Source organism: Dermacentor silvarum, chromosome 7 (assembly GCF_013339745.2).
Source record: "Dermacentor silvarum isolate Dsil-2018 chromosome 7, BIME_Dsil_1.4, whole genome shotgun sequence".
NCBI lineage: Eukaryota > Metazoa > Arthropoda > Arachnida > Ixodida > Ixodidae > Dermacentor > Dermacentor silvarum.
In genome coordinates, this window is record NC_051160.1 from 92,861,003 (window position 1) to 92,888,553 (window position 27,551).

Sequence of the window (27,551 nt, forward strand, 5' to 3'; positions counted from 1 at the left end):
CGGTCCATTCAAAGCTAATTTAAAGGGGTATTGCCGTCAACTGCCTCAGGGCCGCCCTCTTGTGAGGGCTTGTGACCGCCTTATCAACCAACGCCTGTCGTGCCAATTGGAACGCCTCGAGAGGGCTGGTTTGCCCAAGGAATCAATAGCCTCAGAAGCAGAAGGCCAAGTGTGAGTCGCATGGCCCTGCCATATATTCATGGCTTCTCACAATACCTAAAAAAGGTGACAATGAAGTGTGGAGGGCCGGTGGTATTTTCTGCCCCAGAAAACTTGGCCCGCATTTGCTATATGGTCGATGGGCGCAAACGCAACAGCACTCACAAAAACAAACGTGAGACTTGGTTTGTTCCTTACACGATTGGCGTCCTGGAGGTATATGAGCCGAACTGGGCGCTGTCTCAACAAATTGCGAGAGCACCGGGCGGCTGTAGATCCGCAGGCCGCGGGGGGGACATATGGCGGACCATTGCCGCAGGTGCATCTGTAGTGTGACATTCGATGTTACACGCGTGGTGCGCGGGGCAAAGATCAGGTCACCATGGAAATTTTTGAAGCCATAGCTATAAGAAATAATCAGAACTAACGTGTAAATTCTCGCGCTTGCCCGCCTGTATGCAATGTGTGTATCTGCGTAATAACTCACTAGATCCAGCACTCATCCAGTCTACTGGTTTCATTTTTTGTTATTGTTTTCCAATTCCGCACTGCAAATCTGAATGCGAGATCCAGCAACCCACTAGCCCGCCTCACCGCTTTCTGTGCTTTCCTTGGGGCACTGTCTGTTTAATTACGCCCGAGTATTTATAATTTATTTTTTATTTATTTATTTAACATACCCTCAGGGCCAAAGGCATTAGAGAGGGGAGTGGGTTACATGTGAAAGCATATACATATATACATAACAAAGAATGAGCAAGCACATAAAATTCTAATTATACAATGTTAGCTAGGGCGTTCTTGAATACGTGGTGGTTTCTGATGGAGATTACATCCGAAGGAAGGTGATTCCACTCTTCGGATGTCCGTGGTAAGAATGACTGAAAAAAAGCGTCAGTTCTGCAAAAAGAAATTCGAACTTTTTGTGCGTGATCTAAGCGAGATGAAACATACTGAGGAGGTGATATAAGCTCATGGTGGAGCTGAGGATGATGAAATATGGAGTGAAAAAGGCTCAAGCGAAACAACTTACGACGGGATGCAAGGGTTGATAGGTCAAGACTTAATTTCATGGCAGATATGCTTGCTGTTCTGTTGTAGTTAGAAAGAATGAAACGCGTGGAGTTATTTTGAACCATTTCTAGTGACCGAATTAGGTTTTCATTGCTTGGATCCCAGACGGAGGCAGCATATTCTAGTTTCGGGCGATTTTAAAATTCGTTAATTTTAATTCGTTAATTTTAATTTTAATTTCGGGCGATTAATTAATAAATCGTTAATTTTATGGATGAAGATACTTGTGCGAAGTTACGACGGAGGTACCCCAAAATTCGATTAGCATTGCTAATTACATACGAAATGTGGTCTGCCCAAGAAAGGTTTGATGTAATGTGAATGCCAAGGTATTTGTATGAGGACACGGTCTCCAAAGAAATACTAGCGATGTGGTAAATGGACGAAACAGATGATGTTCGAGATATGCGCATATGCTTGCATTTCCTTAAGTTCCATCGACCATATGTTGCACCATTTGTTAATAGCATCAAGGTCGGACTGAAGGGCTTTAGTATCATCAACGCAGGTTATTTCGCGATAGACAACACAATCATCGGCAAAGAGGTTAATGTACGAGGAAAGACACGAGGGTAAGTCATTAATGTAAATAAGAAAGAGTAGAGGACCCAATACCGTCCCTTGAGGAACCCCAGATCGAACAGCAGTGTGCTCTGAATTTACGTTATTTGTTGACACAAACTGAGAACGGTTAGTAAGAAAGATTTCTAGCCAAAAGAGCAGTTTAGTGTCTATGCTAGGCTGACGTAGTTTGTAGAGAAGCAGTTTATGGCATACCTTGTCAAACGCCTTAGAAAAATCTAGGAAAATGCAGTCAATAAGAGAAGAACGATCAAGGATGGCATGAAGTTTGTGAGTGAAAGATATTAGTTGGGTTTCACAAGAATATGATTTGCGAAAACCATGTTGTGATGGCGAAAAAAATGAGTTTGGTTCGAGAAAGTTAGCAAGGTTTGAAAATAAAATATGCTCAAATATTTTGCAGGGAATGCTTGTGAGGGAAATGGGCCGGTAATTTAATGGAGATTGCTGGTTACCTGACTTGAAAAGTGGAATCACCTTCCCGATCTTCCATTCAACTGGAAGAGATCCCGTGTCCAATGATTGCTGAAACAGTCTAGTTAAAATAATTGATGAATACACCATTGTGGCTTTCAAGAACTTTGTGGTTATTTCATCGCAGCCGGGTGAAGAGGAACATTTTAATTTGTTAATAACATTTTCTACACCGGTAGAGTGAATAATTATAGGAAACATAGTGGTGTATTCGGAGCATGAAAATTCTGGCAGCGGGATATTTTGGTCATCAGAAAAGTTGCGCGAAAAAACGGTGTTAAGCACGGATGCACATTTTTCGGGAGAGATGGCACCACCAGTGCTGTCGATAAGGTTTACTGTGTCATCAGCCTTAGGATTTACAGAGCGCCAGAACTTTCGAGGATCGGTGGTCAGCATAGATGGCACGGTATTTTGTTGATAATTAATCTTCGACTTTTTAAGGGAAACCGCGTATTCTTCGGAAGCTTGTTTGTACAGTTCACAGCGCATGCCACTAGGACGTAACCGGGCTAATCTATACAGCCGCTTTTTTTTTGTTTGCTAGACGCTTAAGAGTAACATTAAACCATGGTGCATTACGATTTGAAATTATTCGGTGAAGCGGGATGTACTTGTTGGTTAATTCAGCGATTTTAGCTATAAACATGCTCCAGTTAGATTGAACACTACGGTTGTCGTAGTGGTTAAAAAATGTATCTATAAAGGTGGAAAGCTCACGGTTAATTGCCTCAAAGTTAGCGTTCCTGTAGTTTCTAATAAACTTATATTTTTTTTGAGGATTTAGGTCGCGAAAAGTTCATCTGAAAGGTAATAAGTGAATGATCACTTAAGCCAGGTAAGCATGTAAGGTTAGAGACAAAATGAACAGCGCAGGTGCCTACTAATTATTCGTGTCAAGAACGCTCACAGAAAGAGTGTGCAATAAAGAAAACATATAGTCCCGGCGCTTTATTTTCTATCTCTGTGCTGTTTTCATGTTTTTGCTTCTGTAATGGCGATGAGCGGTCATTAAGGTGGCTGTAAATATTATTGCGTCTACTTCAATTGCTGCTTGACCACGCGTCTTAGGGAGCGCTGAAGATGTCTAGACACGCTGCCCTTGATATTGTATGCTTGCGGCATCCATGTTAGGTAAGCCTTTTCGCAACGACTGTTGATCCCTACCTACATATATAGCCAGCAATGCACAGATATCTGTCGTGCAAAACATTCACTAACCCGCATGTAAATTTCACTGAAATGCTGGTTCTGCCAAACAGTGACCACGTGGAAAAATCCTGCCTCATCTTAAACTCTCAGTGACTGAGCCCTTGGGCAATTTTTCTGTCGTCGTTAACTTAAGACTCAACATAGGCTAGTTATAACTTCTCGGAACTATTTATTAATTGCGGAAGTTTTCACGTCAAAGGAATGTCATTTCTTTCAAAAGAAACCCTCTTCACAACTAGACAGGAAAATACCTGAGTGAACAAGCGATAAAATTGTACTGGTTTGCAATATATGGGCCCTTTTTCAGCTGCTTTTGTCAATATCGCAGTAAACTCCACATTTTTATGCATAAGTGTGCAAATATCACTCATATCTTTTTAATGGTACTTGTGCTTTTGAAACTAATGTGGAATATAGGAAATGTCTGCAGACATATATCGCGCTAAGGTAATTGCGTGTTTAAATTTATGCGAGAATTTTACTCCTAAATCTGCCGTATATCTTTACTGCTGGCCACATTTAAATTTAAAAAAAAACGTGAGAGGCTAAATTACAGAAAGTGAAAGCGCCGGCTGTCCTGTTATAAACGGGCACTACTTTGCCACAGTACATGATTTCTGCGTTACAAACTCCCTGAGAATAATTTTCTTCTGCGTAATTACTGTACAGATAGTAAGTCTCATACGCTGACCATTTCGCTGTCTCTTTCGCAATTAGAGACAGCAGTATTTCATAAATACGCCATGTCCGAAACAGGAGGCTAAACACACAAGACGATGAACACAACCGCTGTTTCAAACACTTTAATAATAATCAAAGTTATATTTCTTGCATGCCTTGCTTTCTAAAGCAATGCATAAACAAGCAACAGAGCAAGAATGAACGCAACATACGGGAAAACAAACTAGCAGAAATGAAGATACCAAAAAAGGCAGCAAGGAGGAGAAAATGGCTTGTCTCAACAATTCGACTTGTAGTACAGGTGAAGGTTATTCGAGGGCCGAATTCGCAAAGTTTTCGTTGGCCGTTTGGCCATTGGTAAGTCGTTTTCCATAATGAAATGTCCAGAATCATGACTTGCTGGAACTTGCTCTTACTGACAACTGTAGCGTAATAGATTTCTGTAAATACAGATCACAGTTCTTTACAGATCACAGCAACCTTTAAAAGTGTCAACCAATTACATTAACTAGATTATCTTTCAAGTGTGCAATAGGATGCACATCATGGGGCAGAAAATATTATCCTTTCTGTTGTTGTTTTGTGCCATCAGTTTTTGGTTCTTTCCTGGCATGTTTTGTTCTGTCTTGATGATTTGTTTTGTTAGGCGTGAGTTTAGAACTCGAGGCATGCACATGATTGGGTTTCTTTATCAACACACGTATTTAAAAGTCAGCGCCTGTTCTCATCCTCCTTTGCGCTTTGTTTCCTAATGAGCGCTTGTAGTTATAGCACAGTACTGACTCGCAAAAAGCAACACCACACTACAGCATAGATTTTATTTTGCTAGGTTATACGCACCTATGTTTATTAAACCGAAAGTGAAGTGTCGCGTGGGGTCACGGGTTGCATGGCCGACTGGTTCCCCAGTTGGGTTCTTTGTATACTAAGTGTGTCGTACATTCATTTATCATTTGCAAAGACTCCGTCCAGCGAATTCAACCAAGGAGGGCCATAACGTAAATCTACTACAAACGTTCTCTTCCAATTCTGCTGTCAGTCCTCTACGATTGGTCAAAAAATTTTCAGAACGCCCACAGCTTCGCCTGCCGGTCACTCGACGTCACGAAGACCGCGACAGCTCTCCATCTGATACGACGTGTACACACCTATTATGCATGGTTAAACCGAACAAATGAAAAATAATTATTCCTGATTTGACGCCTCTTCGCCATTAGCCATCTACTATTGATAAAAAGTTTTCGGACTGCGCCCTCTTCGGTGAGTGTTCACTAGACCGTAAAAAGTCACCGCGTCAGTGTCGTGTAGGCGTTAAAAGCGCAAGAATATTTATTTATTTATTTATTTATTTATTTATTTATTTATTTATTTATTTATTTATTCAATTACCGCACAGGCACCCGAAGAAGTATTGCGTGAGGGGAGGATGCAGGGAATTAGCAAAAAGAAAGGAGTAAAAAGAAACTATACATTGCCAAATTATATATGACGAACAAAACTGATTTTTTTTCTGAATAACCCGAGACTGCCCCGTACCGAAAGAAATAGAAGATGGCTCGCGGAGAGAATGCATTTATTTGCGTACAATAAACTTTTTTACCGGGCAGTGAAACGTTATCGGCACGTATACGACATCGCTCTGCCAACTCTTCCTTGCTGAAGATCCGTTTTAGCGTCATTTTTCACCTTGCGTTGCACGCCGCCACGATTTTCGATAAGCCACCGCAAGATAAGCAAGGCGAAGCCAGTCAATCGGAGACGCCGGCACTACCCTCTTCATCCAGTTATCTATTGTCACTGCGCTGGCTCGGTCCAATCGAAACCCTCTCCACTTGATTGTGGTCCTCGCCTCTTCTCAGCCAAGTAGATAGGAAAAACCGCTCAGTGTAGGCAACGTTATTCGTTTTGAAAGCGAGCAAAGGTGACCTCCTATAAACGAGAAGAGCGCTTGATTGCGAGAAGAGCGTTGTTCAGACAACGCTGCGGGTCACCCCCCGATGCTTGCGTCATCAGTTACGTAAATTTCACATTGTTTAATATGCCCACATTGTACTAGGGCTATGACAGATGTCGGGATGGCTTTGACAGGTCAACAACAGATTTTGACATGAGAAGTACAAGTCCAGTTGTCAAAACGTTGGCCGCAGAGAGCTCAACCACTGTTGATGACGTCATAGGATGAACGAAAAACACAACACAAAAGCCCACCAACAATTCGAATAGCGTACTTTGGTGGGTGAACGCTATGTCTATTGAACGCAATGAATTATTAAATATATGCGCTGGTTAAACAAAACTAAAGAGAATCTGAAGGAATAAAAGAAGGCCTGACAGATATTATGCAGGGCTTACAATGTTTCAGGAATGGGCGTACCACAGTGAGTGGTTTATGGAAATCATTTAGTTATATCAACTCTTGTGCATGTTAGGTAAATTTTAGAATTGTCATAATAAGCGCAACGGATCATTGACCAACGAAACGCCTTGAAAACTTTTGCTTCTCTGTCTTGAAGGAAACTGTAATAAAATAGTTAAACACATTAGAGTTGTTTTCAGAGACAGAAAAAAAAGCAGTGCCTTTTATGAACGTTGCATGCCACATCCGTAACTGTGATATGCCAGGTGTTTAAAATTTAAGGTTTACGGAATTTTTAAAAATCGCCTGTGGAAGGCAGCATAATGCTTATGGGTGAGCTGGGTTATTCGACGTGGTGGACATTAGTAGCACGAGAAATCGAAACGAATATTCCACTAAATAACAAAAATTCACTAATAACTTCTTAAATACATCTTTGGTGAGCACCGCCACGATCTACATGGAAGCGAGAGAAGGGATAGGAGAGAGTGCTGACTTAAAACAATTTTATTGCAATAATTGCAATAAATTATTGCAATAAAATGGTTGTAAGTTGTTGTAATTGTTGTATTTGTTGTAAAAGTTGTAATTGTTGTAAGAGCGCTGAGTTACAACAATTTTACTGCAATAATTGTAATAAATCATTGCAAATAAAATTGCAAGTCAGCGCTCTTTCCTATGCCTTCTCTCGCTTCCGTGTAGATTGTCGAGCTGTTAACCAAAGATGAAACTTTACCAACACGCCCGTTTAGCCACCCTTGCGAATTTCTTAATTAGTTTAAGGCATATAATGCAATTTACGAATTGTAGCCGGTGAGCTTGTCAGGCGTATCCACTTGGAATGAATTTCGAGAACGGCACCAGTTCGGAGATATGCGCCATCAAACTCGACGTAAAAATGCACTGTTGTTCCACTTACTTGTTTACCAAAGTGCTGTTTTATACATTGAAGGATAAAAGTAACTGCAACACCCATCTATTCCGTCCCACATTTTGTCAAACAATATCTGGAAAGTTAATTGTCGACAATTAACCCATGACCCTCAGGCCCCAGTGGCTGCGGAGCACCTGACCAAGACGGCGGTCAGAACTGCTACCCAGCAGAGGGTGCTAAGAATCTCTGTGTCTGGACAGGACGCCAATGGAAACTGAACCTGTCAACGCTCAACATGCGCACCCTCTCGAGTAAGGCTAGCTTCGCAGGACTTTTTGAAGAAATCAGGCATTGCCTGGGATATTGTTGGCCTTAGTGAGGTTAGAAGAACTGGTGAGACTTACACAGTGCTGACTGACGGCCACGTCCTCTGCTACAGAGGTCTTCCAGATAAGAGAGAATCCGGGGTAGGATTTCTGGTCCATAAAAACATAGCGGGCAACCTTGATGAATTCTACAGCATTAATGATAGGGCAGCAGTCGTCGTAATAAAGCTGAATAGGAGGTACAAATGAAGGTAGTACAAGCCTATGCCCCAACCTCTAGTCACGATGATGAAGAAATAGAACAGTTTTATAAAGATGTTCAATTAGCAATAAGAAAGGTGCAAAATCAGTATACTGTAGTCATGGGCGACTTCAATGCAAAAGTGGGGAAAAAGGAGGTTGTTGAGCAAGCAATTGGCAACTACGGCACCGATTCTAGGAATGTAAGAGGTTAGTAGAATTCGCGGAAAGGAATAGGCTTCAAATAATGAATACCTTCTTCAGGAAGCGCAACAACAGGAAGTGGACCTGGAAAAGCCCTAATGGAGAAACAAGGAATGAAATAGATTTCATACTCTCTGCCATCTGCTGGAGAAGATGTAATAACAGTAGATTTAATCAAAGATGAAGTAGATATGGTGCTTGAAAAGCTTGCGGCCCTTCATACGCAACGCCTCACAACTTCAACTGTACCAGAGAGCTGGAAGAACGCCAAAATTATACTAATTCATAAGAAGGGAGAAGTTAAAGAATTGAAGAATTATAGACCCATTAGCTCGCTTTCAGTATTGTATAAACTATTCACCAAGATAATTTCCAATAGAATCAGGGCAACACTTGACTTCAGCCAACCAAGAGAACAGGCTGGCTTCAGGAAAGGATATTCTACGATGCATCATATCGATGTCATGAATCAGGTAATCGAGAAATCTGCGGAGTACAATCTACCTCTCTATATGGCTTTCATAGATTATGAAAAGGCATTTGATTCAGTAGAGATACCAGCAGTCATAGAGGCATTGCGTAATCAAGGAGTACTGGAGGCAAACGTGAATATCTTAGCAAATGTCTACAAGGATTCCACAGCTACTTTGGTTCTGCTCAAGAAGAGTACAATGTTACCTATCAAGAAAGGGGTCAGGCAAGGAGACACAATCTCTCCAATGCTATTCACTGCATTGTGAGAAGAAGTATTCAAGCTCTTAGACTGGGGAGGCTTAGGAGTGATGATCAATGGCGAAAATCTCAGCAACCTTTGGTTTGCAGATGACATTGTCCTATTCAGCAACAATGGAGACGAATAACAGCAAATGATTGAGGACCTTAATCAAGAAAGTGTAAGAATTGGGTTGAAGATGAATATGCAGAAGACAAATATAATATTCAATAGCCTGGCAAGGGAACCAGAATTCAGGATCGCCAGTCAGCCTCTAGAGTCTGTAAAGGAGTACGTTTATCTAGGTCCATTACTCACAGGGGACCTTGATCATGAGAAAGAAATTTACAGAAGAATAAAATTGGGTTGGAGTGCATACGGCATTCATTGCCAAATCCTGACTGGGAGCTTACCACTGTCGTTGAAAAGAAAAGTGTACAATTATTGCATTCTACCGGTGCTAACATATGGGGCAGAAACTTGGAGGTTGCCAAAGAAGCTCGAGTTCAAGTTAAGGACCACACAAAGAGCAATGAAACGAAAAATCTTAGGACTAACGTTAAGAGACAGGAAGAGAGCGGTGTGGATCAGAGAACAAACGGGGATAGCTGATATTCTAGTTGACTATAAGCGGAAGAAATGGAGCTGGGCAGGAAATGTAATGCGTAGGATGGATAACCGGTGGACCATTAGGGTTACAGAATGGATACCAAGAGAAGGGAAGCGCAGTCGAGGTCGGCAGAAAACCAGACGGGGCGATGAAGGTAGGAAATTTGCAGGCCAAAGTTGGAATACGCTATCGCAGGACAGGGGTAATTGGAGATCGCAGGGAGAGGCCTTCGTCCTGCAGGGTACAGAAAATATAGGCTGATGATGATCTCGAAAGTGGTGTCATCCTGGAAATTTATTTCAAGTGGATGCGTCTTGCAAACTTAAGGGCTACAATTCGTAAGTTACAATATGTGTCACAAAGTAATTAACTAAGAAGTTCATTAGCGATTTTTTGTTAATTGGTTGAATATGAGTTTCAATTTGTCGAGCTACTAATGTCCGCCTTTTCGAATAACCGAGCTGAGCGAAAAGAATTATGCTACATGCCATAGGCGATTTTTTAAAATTTTGTGAAGCTTAATTTTGAACACCTGGTAGAACGTGCACACGCTAGCCTTCTATTCTCCTCTATCAATATTAATCTCCATATTTCAACGCTTATCTTTCTTGAGTGTGTCCGTGTTTGACGGGTTGGCGCAGCATTCGTCAGAGCTTACATTGCATGCATGCTTGTTTTTTTTCTTTTGCCTCAACGCAACGTTTCATTAATTAGTCGGCACTTAGGTGCCCTCTGTTTTACTTTTGCCCTTTTAGTTGATGCCTGCCTTTTCATTGCGTAAATAGTTAACAAATCAGGTAGATTTCTGTCGCGATGAGCGTAATAGTTTTACCTTGTTGGATACATCGTAAATCTCCACAGGTCTGTCCCAGGCCCAGCTAAGGGGCGGTTGCAAGAAGGAGACTCTGAGGGCTTGCGGCGAGGATTACGTTCCCTTCGCGAAGACATCGCACATGGAGTCGTCTGGGCCAGTGTTCGTGAAGCAATGCGAGTAAGCCAGCGACCACCGCTGCTAACTAATGCAAGGTCTCGTACCCGTGATAAGTTTAGAAAGAGCCCATGAATCCGAACAAAAATAAAGTTGAACGTCCTCAATCACGCGCATTTCACTGGGCTGTGTGAAGCATTACTCATTTCTTAAATTCTAGATGATAAAACAACGTTAACTGCACGTGCGCATTTCCATTTGGCGCGCACGTTTTGTGCCGTAAACATTTCTTGTGCCGTGAAATTATTTCTTAAAATGCAAGCATTAATATGAGGAAGAATAAAGAGTAAATACAATTTTTATGAAGCATTCGTTTGGATACCTTAAACATTCAGAATAGCTGACCATACATTCCTTTGGCTCAATACCAGAGTGGAAGCCCCAACGACAGAACAACACGTTCTGTTAACTACTACAGGCCAACTCTTCGAAGCAGTCGCTCCAATATTCTTTTCCTTGCCGAAATAAAACGGCACCTAGACAGAAGTAAATGATGCATTGTTTATTTCTCACAGTCCCTGCTGCCTTGGTGTGCTTCTTTGTGATCCCCTCTTGTCCCTTGTGCTGAAAAATTTTAATCTAGACTGACTTTTACTTTTTTTAACATGTAGCTTCATTAGAAGTAAACAATCTCGAAAGTTTGATTCATGGTAGCAGACCACAAGCTCGGGACGATAACTGCAATTTACTTACCACAATAGGTACACAATATAAGAATCAATAAAAGTGCTATTATATAATAATCCAGAATTCAGTAACGAACTGGGACGTTGAAAAGCATTATTTTAAAATTTCAATGTCATATGCTTATCTAACATTACTAGCGTGTGACTTTTACATAGGACACACAGCGCCACAGCAGAAGCGTGAGCGTCAATCAGTCACATCACCTTTTTATATTTCGAACTCTTAGTCATAACAATTATAAAGACAGAAGGATCGACGTCCGATTCGGACGACGTGAGGCAGAAGGCAGCTCTCTCTTATTTATTCTTGTCACTCTATGAGAGTTTCTTTTACGCCACAACAGGAAAATTTCAATTCAAAAATATATCGTCAGCAGGTGGAAGCTTTTTTGACAAAGGAATTAGGATGTCTTGTTTTGAAAGTTTGAGTGTTACGTGAGAGGCACACGATGCGACTCGGCGTCTGATTCAAAGTCCGGGTCACCAGAACAGCAGCCGTATCCGAGGCGTTTTGTCGTACCCTATAGGGCCGGGTCAGCCCGCCAGCGCGCGACAGACTGGACGAGTTTTCGTCGTCCGACAAGTCCGACGACTGCATCGTCGTATAGACAAAGACAGCGTGGTGTGCGTGTGAAATTGCCGGGGCGATGGTGGCACCCACGGGCATGTTTCTCGTTGATGCTATCACCCCAGTCGACGCCTTCGCTTGTATCGCCGCTCATCGCAGCATACAAATAAGCTACCATCTGTTTATTAAGCGAAATACTTACTCATCGTATAAGATTATGTCGAAAGCGCGGCTGTTCTGCGAAGCAGCGCTCAGTACTAAACAACTGGCGAGATCGGGAACCGCGACGCGACCGCATTTCCCAGTTGGACAGCACAGCACCTACCGTCTCAGCGTGACGTCACGGCTCGTCACGGCTCGTCGACGGCCTCGATCACACCAACTAATGTAATTACGCGCCACATAAGTGTACAAATGTTAATCCGGAAGCGTGAATGTTAATCAAAAAACAATACTTCAGAACACTTTTCGAATTCTTCGCGCTGTCTACTGTACACGATCCAACATAGAATTGAAGCAAAAGTGCCATAACTTTCATCCCGTCTCATCCCGGCTTTTAATAAATGATATTTGTATTATGCAATGTACTGACAGATATCTAGCAATGTCGTGAAAACCAGGAAATTTGTTGGATATAATGGTAAGAATACCGTACGTTATGCGCATCTTTTCGAAATAAATTGGTCATTTATTGCAATGCGCTTTTGGCACTATTTCGTTATTATTCGGTTCGATTTGCTTCTGCTAAAAACTACTTTTCGCACACGCCTGAATGCCAGTACTTCAAAAATGTGTCTACCGAGGAGGAGTCGAATGTCTTGGTTCAATGAACTGAAGTGCTGAAACGCCACTGCCACATTGAATAAATAATATCACAAAGAAGATAGGCAAGACGTTGAGCCAGCCACCGTTCACCATTGCTGTTTTCTTTATTTCTTATAAGGACATTCAAACAACAGATCGCCTGCAGTAACCAGTTCTCCAAAGACTGCCTAGACGGTCTGTCCAAGGCTGCTGCGCTGCTAACTCTAGAAGCCTTCCGAGACAACGTCGACGCCACCTGCATCAAAGGTTCGAAGCAGTACGAAGGTAAGGAGGCGTATTGCAATTGCTGACAAATTACTTATTGTGGAGCGCAAATGCTTTCCCGTAGTGCATGTAGCGGAGTACTGCTACTGCGCTGCTTGGTCTGACACCCTTTAAACACCAATTCACATTTCTTATTTTGAGAGTCCGAAGTGATCAAACAGCACCCTCAAGCTTCCACACTTGCCGTTTATTTGAGTTTACTGAAGGCATTTGAATATACATTAGTCCTAATTGGCATTAGCATAATGTGCATTAATTTGTCTTAGGGCGGGTGAGCGATTGTTCCGATTAACAGAAAGCGGCTGCTGTGTTTTTCTTTTTCTTTTGTATGGTATTTGTGTTTTGGGGGTGCAAGAGCAATGGTAATAATAATAATAATAATAATAATAATAATAATAATAATAATAATAATAATAATAATAATAATAATAATAATAATAATAATAATAATAATAATCAATACCAATCAATCCCAATCAATCAGTCAATTTTATTAACGTGCCCGGGAACAGCCTAGTGCTCTTGGTACTGGTGCCCACATTAAATGGTACAACACACATATACACAGATAAATCACATCGCTCATCACACATATGCACATTAACATACAGGATTATAAATTGCACTTTCCATACAATTGTTGTTTACCAATATAACACATGCATAATATAACGCCACATAGCATAACACAACGTAAAGCAATACACGTGTATACCATAACATAGCATAAAGTAAGTATATTATATAACATAAAAAACACTGATTGACGTTTATGGAAGTCTGGACACTAAGCCCACGGTTACCTGCACATGGAAGAAGGCCGACAAATGCATCCCAACAAGCAAGTGTAAAGAGTGCAATAAAGAGTGCCATATACCAGTGGTCACCCCATAACATAGAAAAAGAGCACTGACATTTCTGGAACTAAATCATCAAAAGGATTCGGGTGCTGCTTGGAAAGTGGGCATGTCAGGTCCATGGAACATGTCAATTTCATCTTAGGGCTCTTACATGCCCGCAGAATCCTGGTCAATAATGCTTTCAGATGCGAGAAATGGATATATGAAGATGACTAGGGCCCCTGTTTAGTTTTTATTATCAATCAATGAATGAAACGTTTATTGCAGTGCCCAGGGACAGCTACGGGGCCTTCGTAGTAGTGCACCTAAAGAGTCATACGCAAGACAAAACGTACAAAGTAGGCATATGTGGCAGGCAAAATAATTAGAGATGGAGAAACAAATAAAGAAACAGGAAACGATGAGGCAGGCGTAAAAGGGACCTAATCCTACAACATGATTGTCTACATTTATACAAAACACAGGGAATGAACTCAGAAATATATCAATGCATGCAATATACTTACTACATGTTCGTTGGAGTCGAGCCATAGGACAGACTTTAATGCAACAAGGGCGGGCAGAAAATGTGGAACGTTTCCTGGCAACCTAATGAGACGCGGAAAATTGGACATAATTAAGAAGCTTTTGGCAATGCATAATGTCATGGATCACCTTATAGAGGAACAAAAGGTGTGACGTAATACGCCTTGATTTTAGAGGTGTGAGTTGAGGTATATGTGAGAGGGCTGGACAATGGTCCCCAGAAGGGCAACAGCCGTGTTTGAAAATTAATATCAGTTAATTTGGACGCGTTTAAGGAGGTCAGAATTAGATTTGCACATTCCGCCCCAAACTACAGAGGCATGTAACCCAAACCCAAGCTACAAAGACAAGTAACCTTCCTTCTCAATCTGGCGCGGTCTGTACGCTATCAGTCAATGAAGACCATGTTTTCAAGTGTATGGAGCGCCTGAAACCTTCCTGTTTTTGTGGTGCTGATGGTATTCGCTCCACACTGTTTAAGATGTATAGAAGGGGACTTTTCCCTGTTCTCACAAGCATATTCCATAGTGCCTTAAGGTCTAGTATGTTTTCTAGCAATTTGAAGGTAGCACATATATTGCCCGTGCACAAATCGGGCTCTATAAGAGCAGTTACTAACTACCGGCCTATATCTATCTTCTGCGCTGCGTCTAAAGCGTTTGAATCGTCTTACATTCCCCGCTTTCTGCAAGTGCTAAGAACATTTTATTATACTTTGTATGCCGCCGACTTAAAGCTATTTAAGACTGTCAGCAGTGTTCATGACAGCATTGACCTCTAAAAAGACATCTTTTCACTCTCGCACTAGTGCAGAAACAAATAAGGTACTTATAAACGCTTCTAAAGCTATGGTATTAAGTTATGTGGGGAAAGCCCACCATGTGCAATTTTCATACACCCTTAGGGATGTCCTTCACGCTCTTTGAATTGTATGTCGTAGATTGTATGGTTTCTACTCGCCTATTCTGTTTCAGAAATCGTATTCTTCTGTGCGCCTTCCACTAGTACTAGTGAATTCTCTACCTGGCCTTGTTGTATTAAAGATTGTTCTGAATAAGGCTCGACTTCAAAAAACATATAAGAATTGTGCTTGTATTGACATATTTCAGAGTTCATGTTCTGTGTTTTGTATATATTGTAACGAAGAAGAGAGACGCTAGTCTGTTCAGCGTTACTGGTTCAAAACGCCAGTGGGTCGAGCGCTCTTGATCGGCAACGGCTCTCGTGCTTGAAAGGTGTTACTGCGCTGACCGTTTACGTTGCGCTGCTCCAAGATCTGCCGAATAAACACCTTTAGAATTGGTGGAGGTGCGGGGAAACCTCGGAGAATCATCCTGGAGCTCCGATCCCGTACCCTACCATCTACCATGCCCCAAGACGCCTGGAGCAAACGCCTCATCCCGCACCAACTGAGTGTCCCGGGGTACCTCGTACGACACTTACGTGGACGAATGGCTCAGGGCGTATGACAGGGTAAGCGCCCTTAACACGTGGGACGAAGCGGATAAACTGCGCTATGTTCTGTTCTACCTCGCTGGAGTGGCCAGCCTGTGGTATAATAACCACGAAGCAGAGTTCCAGACATGGTCCGAATTTAAGGCTTCTCTCGCCGGTGTATTTGGTCGCCCGGAAGTCCTCGCAATGCCTGGACAACAGCCTGCCATGCAATAACTTCATCAGCCGCCCCGTCAAACGCGTCCTCCCACATGGATGCAGCGACTCGGTGGCGCACAGTGGACAATTGGCCGATATGTTTTGCGTGCGGCTATGCAGGCCACGTCGCACGCCACTGTAGTCGCGTACAGTCGCCTAGCGCCACACCATATGCGGCATGTCGTATGGTGGATTCACCGCGCCCATATTACGATGATGAACCTCGTGCTACGTCACCACCATTTTGCCGGTCAGCCAACATCCGCCGCTCACCCTCTCCACGTCGACGCTCCCCATCACCGATGCGGCCTCGTCCCGAAGCTCGGGAAGAGGAAAACTAGTCGTCGCAGTCCATGAGGCAAGGGCTGCGACGCCGTCGAAACACGAAAGTCCTCAACGTAGCCCGACCAATGTGATAGACGTGTTATTTGACGGTGTGCGCATATATGCCCTCGTAGACACCGGAGCCGCTGCATCAGTTATGGACGCAAAGCTTTGTCGGTTCCTTCGAAAGGTCACGACGTCCCTTGCTGGATTTTCCCTCCGCACAGCAGGCGCACAGCGTATTCACCCGATATAAGCGTGCACCGCTCGTGTTCTCATCGAGGACGTTGTATACGCCGTCGAATTTATTCTAATTTCATCGTGCTCCCACGAAGTTATCCTGGGGTGGGACTTTCTCGCCCGCCACAATGCTGCCATTCATTGCGCACGGGCCGAACTAGAACTGTCGCCGATGTCAGATATGACGCTTGCCGATAATGCTTCTTTTGTGAATAAGCTACTCGTCAGGCACGACACCAACGTACCTCCGAACTCGTCAGTGATGGTCGCTATGCATTGCAGCAGGCTTTCTGACGCCGTCGCACTACGTTCTCCATCCGGCCGCTTTTATAATCGAAAACGTCCGTTGCTACCTTTTGCGACAGTGAACGTCAAACAGGGCTCCACAACTATTTTTGTCTGTAACCCCTTGTCATACCCTGAGATGCTGCGTCAAGGCAAATGCCTTGGTTGTGTGGAAGCGATCGACACGTAAAAATTACGGATGCTCCCGAAGACACGTCCTACGCCAGTTACAGCATGCTTGGTTCTCTCTCTACGTCCGACCCTTTGCCTAAAGCCACAAGTGTGTTCAATTCATCTATTGCCGATGGCCTCACCCCAGCTCAGCGTTCTCAGCTTCTGCGCATCTTAGAAGAATTTCGTTCTTGTTTTGATGTCGGGCAACCTTCCCTGGGCCGCACGTCGGCTGTCACGCATCATATTGACACTGGCTTCCAGTCGCCATTGCGGCAACCCCCATATCGCGTCTCTGCCGCAGAACGTCGCGTGATTAATTAGCAAGTCGACAAAATGCTTCACCGCGAAGTGATCCGACCCTCAAACAGTCCATGGGCATCTCCTGCCGTCCTTGTGACGAAAAAGGATGGCTCTGTACGGTTCTGTGTAGATTATCGGCGCCTGAACAAGATCACCCGCAAAGATGTATACCCGCTACCGCGAATTGATGACGCTATCGATAGCCTACAAGGAGCTGAATTCTTTTCATCTCTAGATTTACGCTCCGGCTATTGGCAAGTGCCCATGGCTGACGCCGATAGGCCGAAGACAGCCTTTGTCACATTCGACGGCTTATACGAATTTAACGTCATGCCGTTTTAACGTCATGCCAGCAACCTTTGAACGCATGATGGACACAGTTCTGCGCGGCTTGAAGTGGCACACGTGTTTATGTTACCTAGACGACGTTGTTGTTTTTGCCCCTAACTTCACCACGCACCTTCAACACCTCCAGCATGTTTTGACGTGCCTAACAAACGCTGGCCTACAACTGAACCTAAAGAGTGGCGATTTGCAGCGCGGCAGCTCACGATACTGGGTTACGTCGTCTCGAAGGATGGTCTTCGTGGCGTCGCCGAATTCCCGAAACCAACGTCCGTCGAAGAACTGCGCAGTTTCGTAGGCTTGTGTTCATACTTCAGGCGCTTCATTCGTAATTTCGCCACCGTCATATCGCCCCTGACGAAGGTCCTTGGAAGCAACGGACCCCTCCATTCGTGGTCATCCGAGTGCGACGAAGCGTTCGCAAAGCTCCGTCGTTTGCTGACGTCTCCTCCCATTTTGTGCCACTACGGCCCAACGGCACCTATTGAGGTACACACGGATGCCAGCGGTGTTGGCCTCGGCGCTGTCCTAGCGCAGCGCAAACAAGGGTTTCCTGAGTATGTTGTGGCATATGCAAGCCGTACGCTTACTAAGGCCGAGACCAATTACACCGTCACAGAAAAAGAATGCCTGGCGATCATCTGGGCACTTACTGAGTTCCGGCCCTATTTGTATAGTCGCCAATTTGATGACGTCACGGACCACCATGCTTATGCTGGCTGTCTTCATTGAAGGATCCCTCAGGCCGTCTCGCCCGCTGGGCACTTCGCTTGCAGGATTACGATATCCACGTACTGTACCGCAACGGACGCCAGCATGATGACGCTGACGCCCTCTCACGTTCACCCTTGCCTGACAACAATGCATGCTGCTCACTATCCCAGCTTGACGTTTCTTCCATCGACATCGGCATCATTGCTTCCGAGCAGCGCAAGGACCCCGGGATTGCCTCCATCATAGACTTCCTTGCTGATCCGCCATCGCAGCCAACCACTCGTGCGTTGCGCCGTCAAGCTCGCCATTTCGCCATTTGGGGCGACTTGCTTCACCGACGCAATTACACCTCTGACGGCCGCCAGTGGTTATTAGTAGTACCTCGAAGCTTCCGTTCTGAGATCTGCGCATTGTTCCACTCTGATCCACAGTGTGCAAACTCGGGATTTTTCAAAACCTATCAGCGCCTCCGACAACGCTACTACTGGCGAGGAATGTAAAACTATGTTCGAAAGTTCATTCGCTCATGCCCCGACTGCCAGCGCCGGAAATCTTCACCCCAGCTCTCGCCAGCTGGTCTGCAGCCTCTACCCTAGAGCACTGCACGGGCCCGGCCCGGGGCCGTTTTTACGTTGGGCGGCCCGCCCAAGCCCGATCAAAACTTTTATGGCGAGACCCGGGCCCGGCCCAGGCCCGGAAATAATCTACGTTACCCGCCCGGCCCGGCCCGCCACCCCTTAACCTTAGGCCCGAGCCCGGCCCGAGCCCAACTCGAAACGGGCCCGAACCACGGCCCGAGACCGAAAAATAATGTTTTTCAGAGTTGAGACGCCCGAAAATAACTCGCTGCACGTTACATGCACACCACCAGAAAGCCCGAGCCCGGCCCGAGCCCGGCCCGGGCCCGCGTCAAAAAGCACACGCCGTGCCCGAGCCCGGCCCGAGCCCGTGAAAAAACTGTGCTACCCGGCCCGGCCCGTGGGCCGGGCCAGGCAGGGCTCGGGCAAGCCCGAGCCCGTGCAGTGCTCTACTCTACCCTACCCTAACCGACCGTTCGGTCGCGTTGGAATCGATCTGTATGAACCACTTCCTTTGACATCAGCTGGTAACCGCTGGGCCATTGTTGCAGTCGATGACCCCACACGATACGCCGAAACGGCCACCCTTCCAGCAGCTACAGCGCGCGACGTTGCCACATTCCTGCTTCGCCGATTCATTATGCGGCATGGTCCACCTCAAGAATTGCTCAGCGATCGCGGACGCGTCTTCCTGTCGGAGGTAGTTGAAGCCATCCTCAAAGAGTGCCACGTTGTTCTTCGCACAACTACGGCGTACCACCCTCAAACAAATGGCCTCACGGAACGCTTCAACCGTACGCTCGGTGATATGCTTTCCATGTACGTCGCCTCCGATCACACGAACTGGGACGCCATCCTACGCTTCGTCACCTACGCGTATAACACCGCTACGCAGACCACCACTGGGTTTTCACCCTATTTCTTACTGTATGGTCAGCACCCTTCGCACACCATCGACACAATTCTGCCGTACCGGCCGGATGCATCCGAATTCGTGCCTATCTCTGCCACGGTCAGACATGCAGAAGAGCGCCGAGACCTCGCTCGGGCATTTACTACCGAAGATCAAGAGCGCCAGAGGAGCACTCGCGGTGACGCCACTTTCACGGTCACCTTCGATCCGGGAGCGCTCGTGGGGCTATCAGTCCCTCTCACTGGCCCTGGCCTCTCATCAAAACTGGTTCCGAAGTATGAAGGCCCTTATCGAGTCATTGAACGCGCGTCTCCTGTGAACTATCTAATAGAACCAGTAGAGCCATCTTCAGACATGCGCCGCCGTGGACGAGACATTGTCCATGTCGACCGTCTAAAGCCTTATTACGACCCGCTCATCGTGACGAACTGTTAGGTCGCCGTACGGCTCCCTTATCGCTCCCGGGAGTGATTGTAACGAAGAAGAGAGACGCTAGTGGGTCGAGCGCTCTTGATCGGCAACGGCTCTCGTGCTTGAAAGCTGTTACTGTGCTGACCGTTGACGTTGCGCTGCTCCAAGCTCTGCCAAGTAAACACCTTTAGAATATGTAGATAATTATGTTGTATTAATTACTGCCTTTTACGCTTCGTTGTTTTCTTCTCCTCTATTTGTTTCTCTATCTCGCATTGTTTTGTCTACCCCATTAATGGTCTCTGTGCATTTCGTCTCCCATATTGCTTTCAAAGTGCATCAGCAGGAAGGCTCTCTAGTTATTCCTGGGCAATATAATCAAAATTCCATTGATTGTTTGATTAATTGATTGATTGATTATTAAAGCGAAGCTTTGGATATATCAGTGAGCGCCAAAAACGCCCTGCAGGAAAGCCAACTTACACAATGGAACTATCTGCGCATCTGCGCACACAATATAGCAATCTACGCATCTGTGCGCATAATCGTAAACACTACAGTTTACATTCGCAGTTGTACCGATAAGAATATTGGAACTGAAACACCACGCTAACCAGAAGAACTGTACATACGCGCATTGCATTACGCGCGTCACGCAGTGCATTCCCGACCTTAAGCCTGGGTAGGCCGCGGTTGTCGCGTATGGCAGAAGGAGAGGCTGCCGTACGCGAACGTAAGCGCGAGCGCGATCGTGCCCGTAAGGCCGATCCCGTGTATCGGCAATGGCATGCAGTCCGTGAAAGTGTGTGCGTTTAATCAACGGCTACATGATCTAAAATAAACGTTATGCAACTTAACGAAATCTGCCTTCATTCAACTTCAACGTTCAAAAAATACAATCCTAAACAAGAAGTCACGTGCATCGCATCAGGTCAGTCAGCATTTCTTGGGTTTGTTGCGTGGTCGTTGGCTTTGGACTTTGGCTTAGATTCAGTTTGCATGAGCGAAAGCTTTGAGTACAACCATCTTTCTTTAAGAAAGGGGATTTGACTTTTATTATAATTATTGTGGAACAAAGTTTTTGAAATACGTACTAGTATATTATTGCAGTTCAGTAGCTTTTGTAGAGTATTGGTATAGTGTGACAATTTTTGAAATCGTCAATTAGGTGCAATAAAACGCTATTTGCCTGATCACATGCATTGTGCTAATAATTTCTTCTGAGATTTCATGACGGTTGGCTACCGTGTCCAGTGTTCCGCAGTAAATTAATGTGGCGCCGCAATTATTATGTGCCTCAGACAACATATTGAATCTCTTTCTCAATCAAAACATTATAGTAGGCTGAAAACAATAAAGAAACTGGCATTGATTATTTTTTTTGTGTAGTGACTTTTAGTGTATAAATGGTGAAAATAACCTGTTTATAAATATTTTTTTGATAATATAGAAATGAGTTGCCCTCATAGATTTGAACAAGTGCTTCAACAGTACGACTTGGCAAAGGGGAACGAAAGACACCTGTTAGAACCCCCTGATTCTCAAGGTTGTGGTATCTCATTGCGTGTAATTTCATTAATGTCGAGAAGTACAGAATTGGCATGCTGAAACCAGTTGCAATAAAACATGCCCTTTACACAGTGAAAACGCTTCTAGGAATACACTCAATGCCGCTCAATGTGAAGGCCTCCCCAATGAGGTGTTAGAAGAATAAATTAGATGCTCCATGGGCAACATTAGACATGAACAAGAATGAGGAGAGAAGCTAAGAATTTGGTAAATTTTAGCTGTTCTAAGTGTCTTTTTGTGAGCGTTACAGGTGCATAAATTATTTTCGGTTGATTTTCGCGGAACCCACTTTTTCGCGTTTCTTTCTTACGCGAAAAAAGCATAATTATATTTCTAATGCAGATTTTACAAATATACTTTGCGCAAATAATTCTTGCATAGTTGGCTGTGCAATCAACTACCAATAATGAATTTGTACGACAGCTTTTAGTATGATATGACGTAGTCATGCAGGTGTTTACAAAGCGATCTTGTAGACAGACGACGACGCGAGCGCAAGCGCTGATGTCAGTATTTTGTGCACTATTGTAACTTCAAAGGTAACAAGAAGCTGTTGCAGTAGGCGTACATTCATTAATCAAACGTGTTTTTTTATATCTAACAGAGCATACAGATTACCAACTTATTGTTTCAAGCTCAGTTCACAGCATGCTGTTTTAGGCCGGAGTTGGACCGTTTAAGACAGAATGGTCAAGCAACAGTGCACCGCAGCCGAGGAGCGAGCGTCGGAGCGAGTCAGAGCTTGTGTCCATAGTGGTTGCGTGCCCTTTTCCTCCCACCGACGCGAAGCGACGCACTGGCTTGTCGGCGCGCGTCGAAGCGCGCTGACACGAGCCACTGGTTGGGCCTGAAGAGCTGCGATCTAAAAAATACAAGACGGCGCTTGTATAGAACGCCGGGAAAACTCCACTGATGCTCTGAAATGTTAACACAATCAAGTCTGACACAAGTAGTGAAATTCTTCCTGGTGAGGTATCACCGATGGTTCACTTATGCAGCTCCCATCAATAACCAATACACTTTACGCTTACGCAGCAATCTCTCTTGTGAACTGGTTTGCGTGCCTGTAGATTATATCTGTTTCTTTAAAAAGAGAAACGCGCCGGCATAATTTGGAATGCACAGGAAGATGCAGAGACGCAACCCCCTTCAGAGAACACTAATTCTCTCTAAGCCAAGTATTAGCACAACGCTTCGTTTGTTCAAGGTATTTATAACCACACAACAACAGAATGATCATGTGCTTGCGCTTGTTGTCCCTCTCTGTCTGCGCTGTTTCACACGTTTTTTTCACACCGGTTTTCGTAAACAGGACTGCGCAGATAACCTTGGCAGGGCGTGTGTCCTGCGGATGTGAACAGCGTAGCAGACGACGGTCGCACGGGAGAGGACTTTGTGCGTTTTCGCACACTCTCGCTGACCTCGCCGCATTTCACTTTTATAGTAAGGCACTGACTTGCCGAGCGGTCACGCTCACACGGCATTAAACTATAATGGGAGACGGTTTGGCTGCGCCAACCACGGAATATTGTGCGAAACGCACATTTTCTTGGACTGAATTACCCATTTTCTTGCGCCAAATTAGGCATTGCTAGGCTGATGCTTGCCTGGCTGCTAATTAAATGTTTTGCAATCGCGATGTCGTTGTTAAACTGCTGTGTCGCGGGCACAGAGAAGAGGCGGTGCCCGCGAAACGCGCGGGGCTGCATGAACATGCTTCATACAGAGAGGGACGAAATCAAGGTTGGTAGGCTAGCTGTGTTTTCGCACTGAAAAAATGAAACGGTGTTCTTTGCGTGGGCTCCCATTATAGGAAAATATGTAGGCTTGTCTATGTCGCGTGATATCATTCGTAGTTTTTTTTCATTTTCAAAGAGCACTTTATGTTTTCCATTGACTACTTAGAATCGTGTGATGAATCTATTTCCGGCATCCAGCCTTCCAGAACTCCGTTGGCTGCTTGAACTCCGTTGGCAAGGAAATCAATGGCTGCTTCAAGGATATCCATGAAAGCCTTCAACAGTCCGTTGCCAAGGCACCCCCCAAGGAAGTCATCCACTACGTATGCTGGTTAGTATAAGCTGTTCCAGCAGCTTCCCTTTTAGAGTGCAACTCTTTAGGCGTTCGTTCCTGCGCGAGCGTCGGCGTAACCGAGCGAACGAGCACATCAGAGGATGGAATAGCGAACGCGGAGCGCAGTGGGAGATGAACGACACGAGCAGGACAGCGGAGGAGGAGGGTATGGCGAATGCGTGAGAAGAAAAGCGTAGTGCGGGGACGATGTCTACGAGATGGCACCAGAGTAGCGCGCGTCCTCTGGGATTTCTATCTGTTACAGCTACTGTGAATCGCGCCCTCGCATCGCGCCACGCTGCCTTTCACGTTCTCCAGATAATCGAGGCAGTGGCGCCACACCTCACTTTGTTTGCAACGTACCGCCCGAGACAGGTTGTCCGCACCCGCAAATATAACGCGAAATGAAGACACGTATAGAGCTGCGCTCAAATTTGGCATTATGGAGTACCGTAATCCTCGGTGGATTTTTTTTTTCACACACTGTTAACAGGCGCGAAAGGCGCGGACGATCAAGAAAGAAGATAAGCATTATTGATGTTTTCTTAATTGCTAGTGTCTTTTGCAATGTTCTAATACGAAAACCAACAAATTGGCCTAAGTGGAACATGATTGTGAAAGCTACGCACAAGGATGGTGACCAAACTTTTTTTTATTGGATTTAATAATGCTATACTCAAACGATCTTGAAATTACTAGATTTTATGTGGTATAGCCATTCAATATGTGCCACTGGCAATGTGCGCATTCTTGGCCAATCCTCCGGTAAGTGTATTTGCCACGGTGACACAGATGGCACAGAACCCCTAAATGTACCTATCTAGATACGTGTCGTGCATTCTCTGTGCATGCACCTGCCATCGCAATTCTTCCCACGAGAAGCATCATACCTCGCCTGCGTCCAGTGACGTCATTTAGTAGTCGTCCCACAAGGGGCATCCGCTTGACTAGGTGGCCGCAGTTCGTCATAGCTTGTGAGTTGTGTAGGGCTAAGCATAAAAAACGCCAGCCAACAGCGGTGGTCATTGAAGAAAGACAAGCTCTTGGTCTCATTAGTGTACCACGTGGTTTGCTGTTTAGATTGTATTGCTTTCTGGGTAAGCCCACATTTTTAGACTACATTATGTGCGCGATGAGCCCATAATTTTGGTTGCGCAAATCCACATACCCGGTCCAGTTCTCGGCTCACGCCGTTTTAACGAGCGCATCTAAGTTTCAGCTCTTCCGCCCTAATTACGCATTATTACTGCTGGCACATAGCCCTACGTTAACTTGGTGCATCTTGTTTGTTCCAAGTTTCAGTTTTCGTGCCCTTTTCTTTGGCGTACGTGCGCAGAAGGCCGCAAATCACCGTATTTCGAGGAAAGTTGTCAGAAAGCGGAAGACGAATAACCAGATCCCGCGACCCCCAAGTTAATCTGAAGTCGCCAAAGAAGCTCTTGTCTTCAAAACTGCATAACATTATTAGTTTAGGAACAAGTATCTCTCACTCTTTCTATATATATATATATATATATATATATATATATATATATATATATACTGTTTAGGTTCTGGCTCCATCCCGGAAGTTTTATACCATATCGCTTCGTGGTACCATTCATGTGTCTTAAAGTATTTTCAAGTATTGGGGCAGTTGTGCCGTAGTGTTGTCACGTAACTTGGGCATATGTAGTCTATCCTAGCCAATAGATACTGACAAGACCGCAAGATGCAGATAACTGACCACGCTACCCACATGGCCAGGGAATACAAAATTTCCGGATTTCTGACTAGTGTTGATTGTACTATCTTCGGGATTGTTAACTGTACTCGGTGGGAAATCCTTCATGCAGACTCGACAAATCCAGGGTAGGAAGAAAAAAGCATTTAGCTGCAATAGATGTGGTATGCGCTTCAAGGCGTATATTTTTGTGGTATGAAAACTTAGTTACCATTTGTTGTTTCTTTACGTGCACCACAGAGAACAGAACCTGGCACTTTTGTCTATTATGCTGCTACTGATTGCGCAGAATAAACCACCATCGAACGAGACTGAGCTGGCGTCAAAATGTCGCGTTGTCCTGCTTGTAGAAAAACTATTGTAGTAAGATATTTGAGGCGCTCTGAGGTAGGCGAAAATTATTTGAAGGCTTTCGATGTCCAGTATCACCACCTAATGCACGAAAAAAGAAAAGTAGAATTTATGATGTAAGTACTCCTTTAATGTTTCATGCTTGGACACCCTGTTACATGAAGGTTTTCGTTTCTAGCAAGCATATCATCAAAACTCTGTGCTCAACTGAGCAAATGTTATATTTCTATCTCTAAACCCCCCATTTCGCGTGTGCTAACACGGCCTAGCTAGGGGTTAACTTCAGCTATGGGAAAACTCCGATTTCCTCATTCGGGTACACGTAAAACGCAGAATTGCTCTAATAAGACATCGACTTGAAATTTGTAAATTTGTAAATGAAACTTGTTTAATTTGAGGGAGGAAGTTAATATCTCGTCGCTTCACTACGCGTAATTATGATACACAATTTAACATTAGAGCACGAAGCTTACAACTCCATAAATACTTCACTGAAATCATATTTCGCAGATCTGTAAACTGCATCGGTTAGACCACCTCAAGCGGGGAAATTTATTACACGAGTTTGCAGCATGCGAAAAATACAATACCTACGAGGATTTTTAAAAGTCATACTCCGATATCAGCGGTATCCCTATAGCGGAAGCATGCAAAATGCATGCATTTGGTCCGCTTTAGATATCCCAATAAATGCTGTTTATTGAATTATGATAGTCTAGTCTATTACTGAGTTAGAGAATTGAAGCTTTAGTACTTCAACTTTTTGTTTCTTTTCAATTTTACTTTTCACAATAAGGCTTGCAAACCTCAGACGCCAGAAACTGGTACAGATATGTTTCCCTCAGTGTGTATATTTAAGGCTTTCTTCTTAATAACAGCATATTCATAAAATTCAGCGCAGTGGATGTTGAAAAACACTTTTTTTTCGTTGCCATGTATTTCCACAGGAGCTTCCAACCTAAAATTGGCCTTTTCATTTTCATCCCCCTACCTCTCGCTCTTCGCCTGTGCAGCTCGTACGGTGACTTGCATGGCTGCCTCGATCGGACACTGGCGCCCTGCGAAAATGACGGCGGCAAGAAGTTCATCACTGGCCTTTTGGAGGAAGCGTTAGGGGAGCCCCTCAGTCTCGTGTGTAGAAATTACCGAAGCGGATCGGAGAACTGCAAAGCTTTGCCGAAGCTACCGCCGCTGGGCCCGAACGACCCCAAGATAGACGGTTTCTTGGAGCTGCTCATCGAGGCTAGCAAGATGGTGGGCCGCAAGAATTAGCATGTGGCTACGACGCAGTCGTACTCTTGTTTCTCAGTTGGGCAACCACTCTCACGAAAGCTCGCATGCAAAAAAAAAAAAAAAATAATCTAGCTTATCGCCATTATTTGCTGCGGCATGTTGCCGTGTAAATTGTATGCTTATAAGCAGATGTTTCTGTAAATAAATAAATAAATACAAGCGCCTTACAAGAAATGTATCCTGACATCATTGCATAATAAGAAAGGAGAGCAGCTGGCCAGCGTAGCATGTTTCTTCGGGAGCTTGTTGCAATAAACGAGAATGGATGCATGGCTGGATGGATGGTTGCGATGAGCGTCCCCTTGAAAATGGGGTGGTCGGTTGCGCCACCAAGATCTTTTTCTTATTTAGCCAAATGTTATTTCTGTATTTCTTTAAAACAACG

At 44.6% G+C, this 27,551-nt stretch overlaps 1 protein-coding gene across 1 annotated transcript in view; it reads left to right on the plus strand.

The window, feature by feature from the left end:
- LOC119458274 (uncharacterized) overlaps positions 1–27,342 on the plus strand; it is a 67,839-nt gene extending 40,497 nt beyond the window's left edge. The window contains exons 5-8 of the mRNA XM_049670988.1: positions 10,366–10,495; positions 12,690–12,835; positions 23,664–23,796; positions 26,887–27,342. Of these exons, the coding sequence (XP_049526945.1) occupies positions 10,366–10,495; positions 12,690–12,835; positions 23,664–23,796; positions 26,887–27,145 (668 nt within the window). The 3' untranslated portion in view covers positions 27,146–27,342. The remainder of the gene's footprint in view (positions 1–10,365; positions 10,496–12,689; positions 12,836–23,663; positions 23,797–26,886) is intronic.
- The last annotated feature ends 209 nt before the right edge of the window (positions 27,343–27,551 follow it).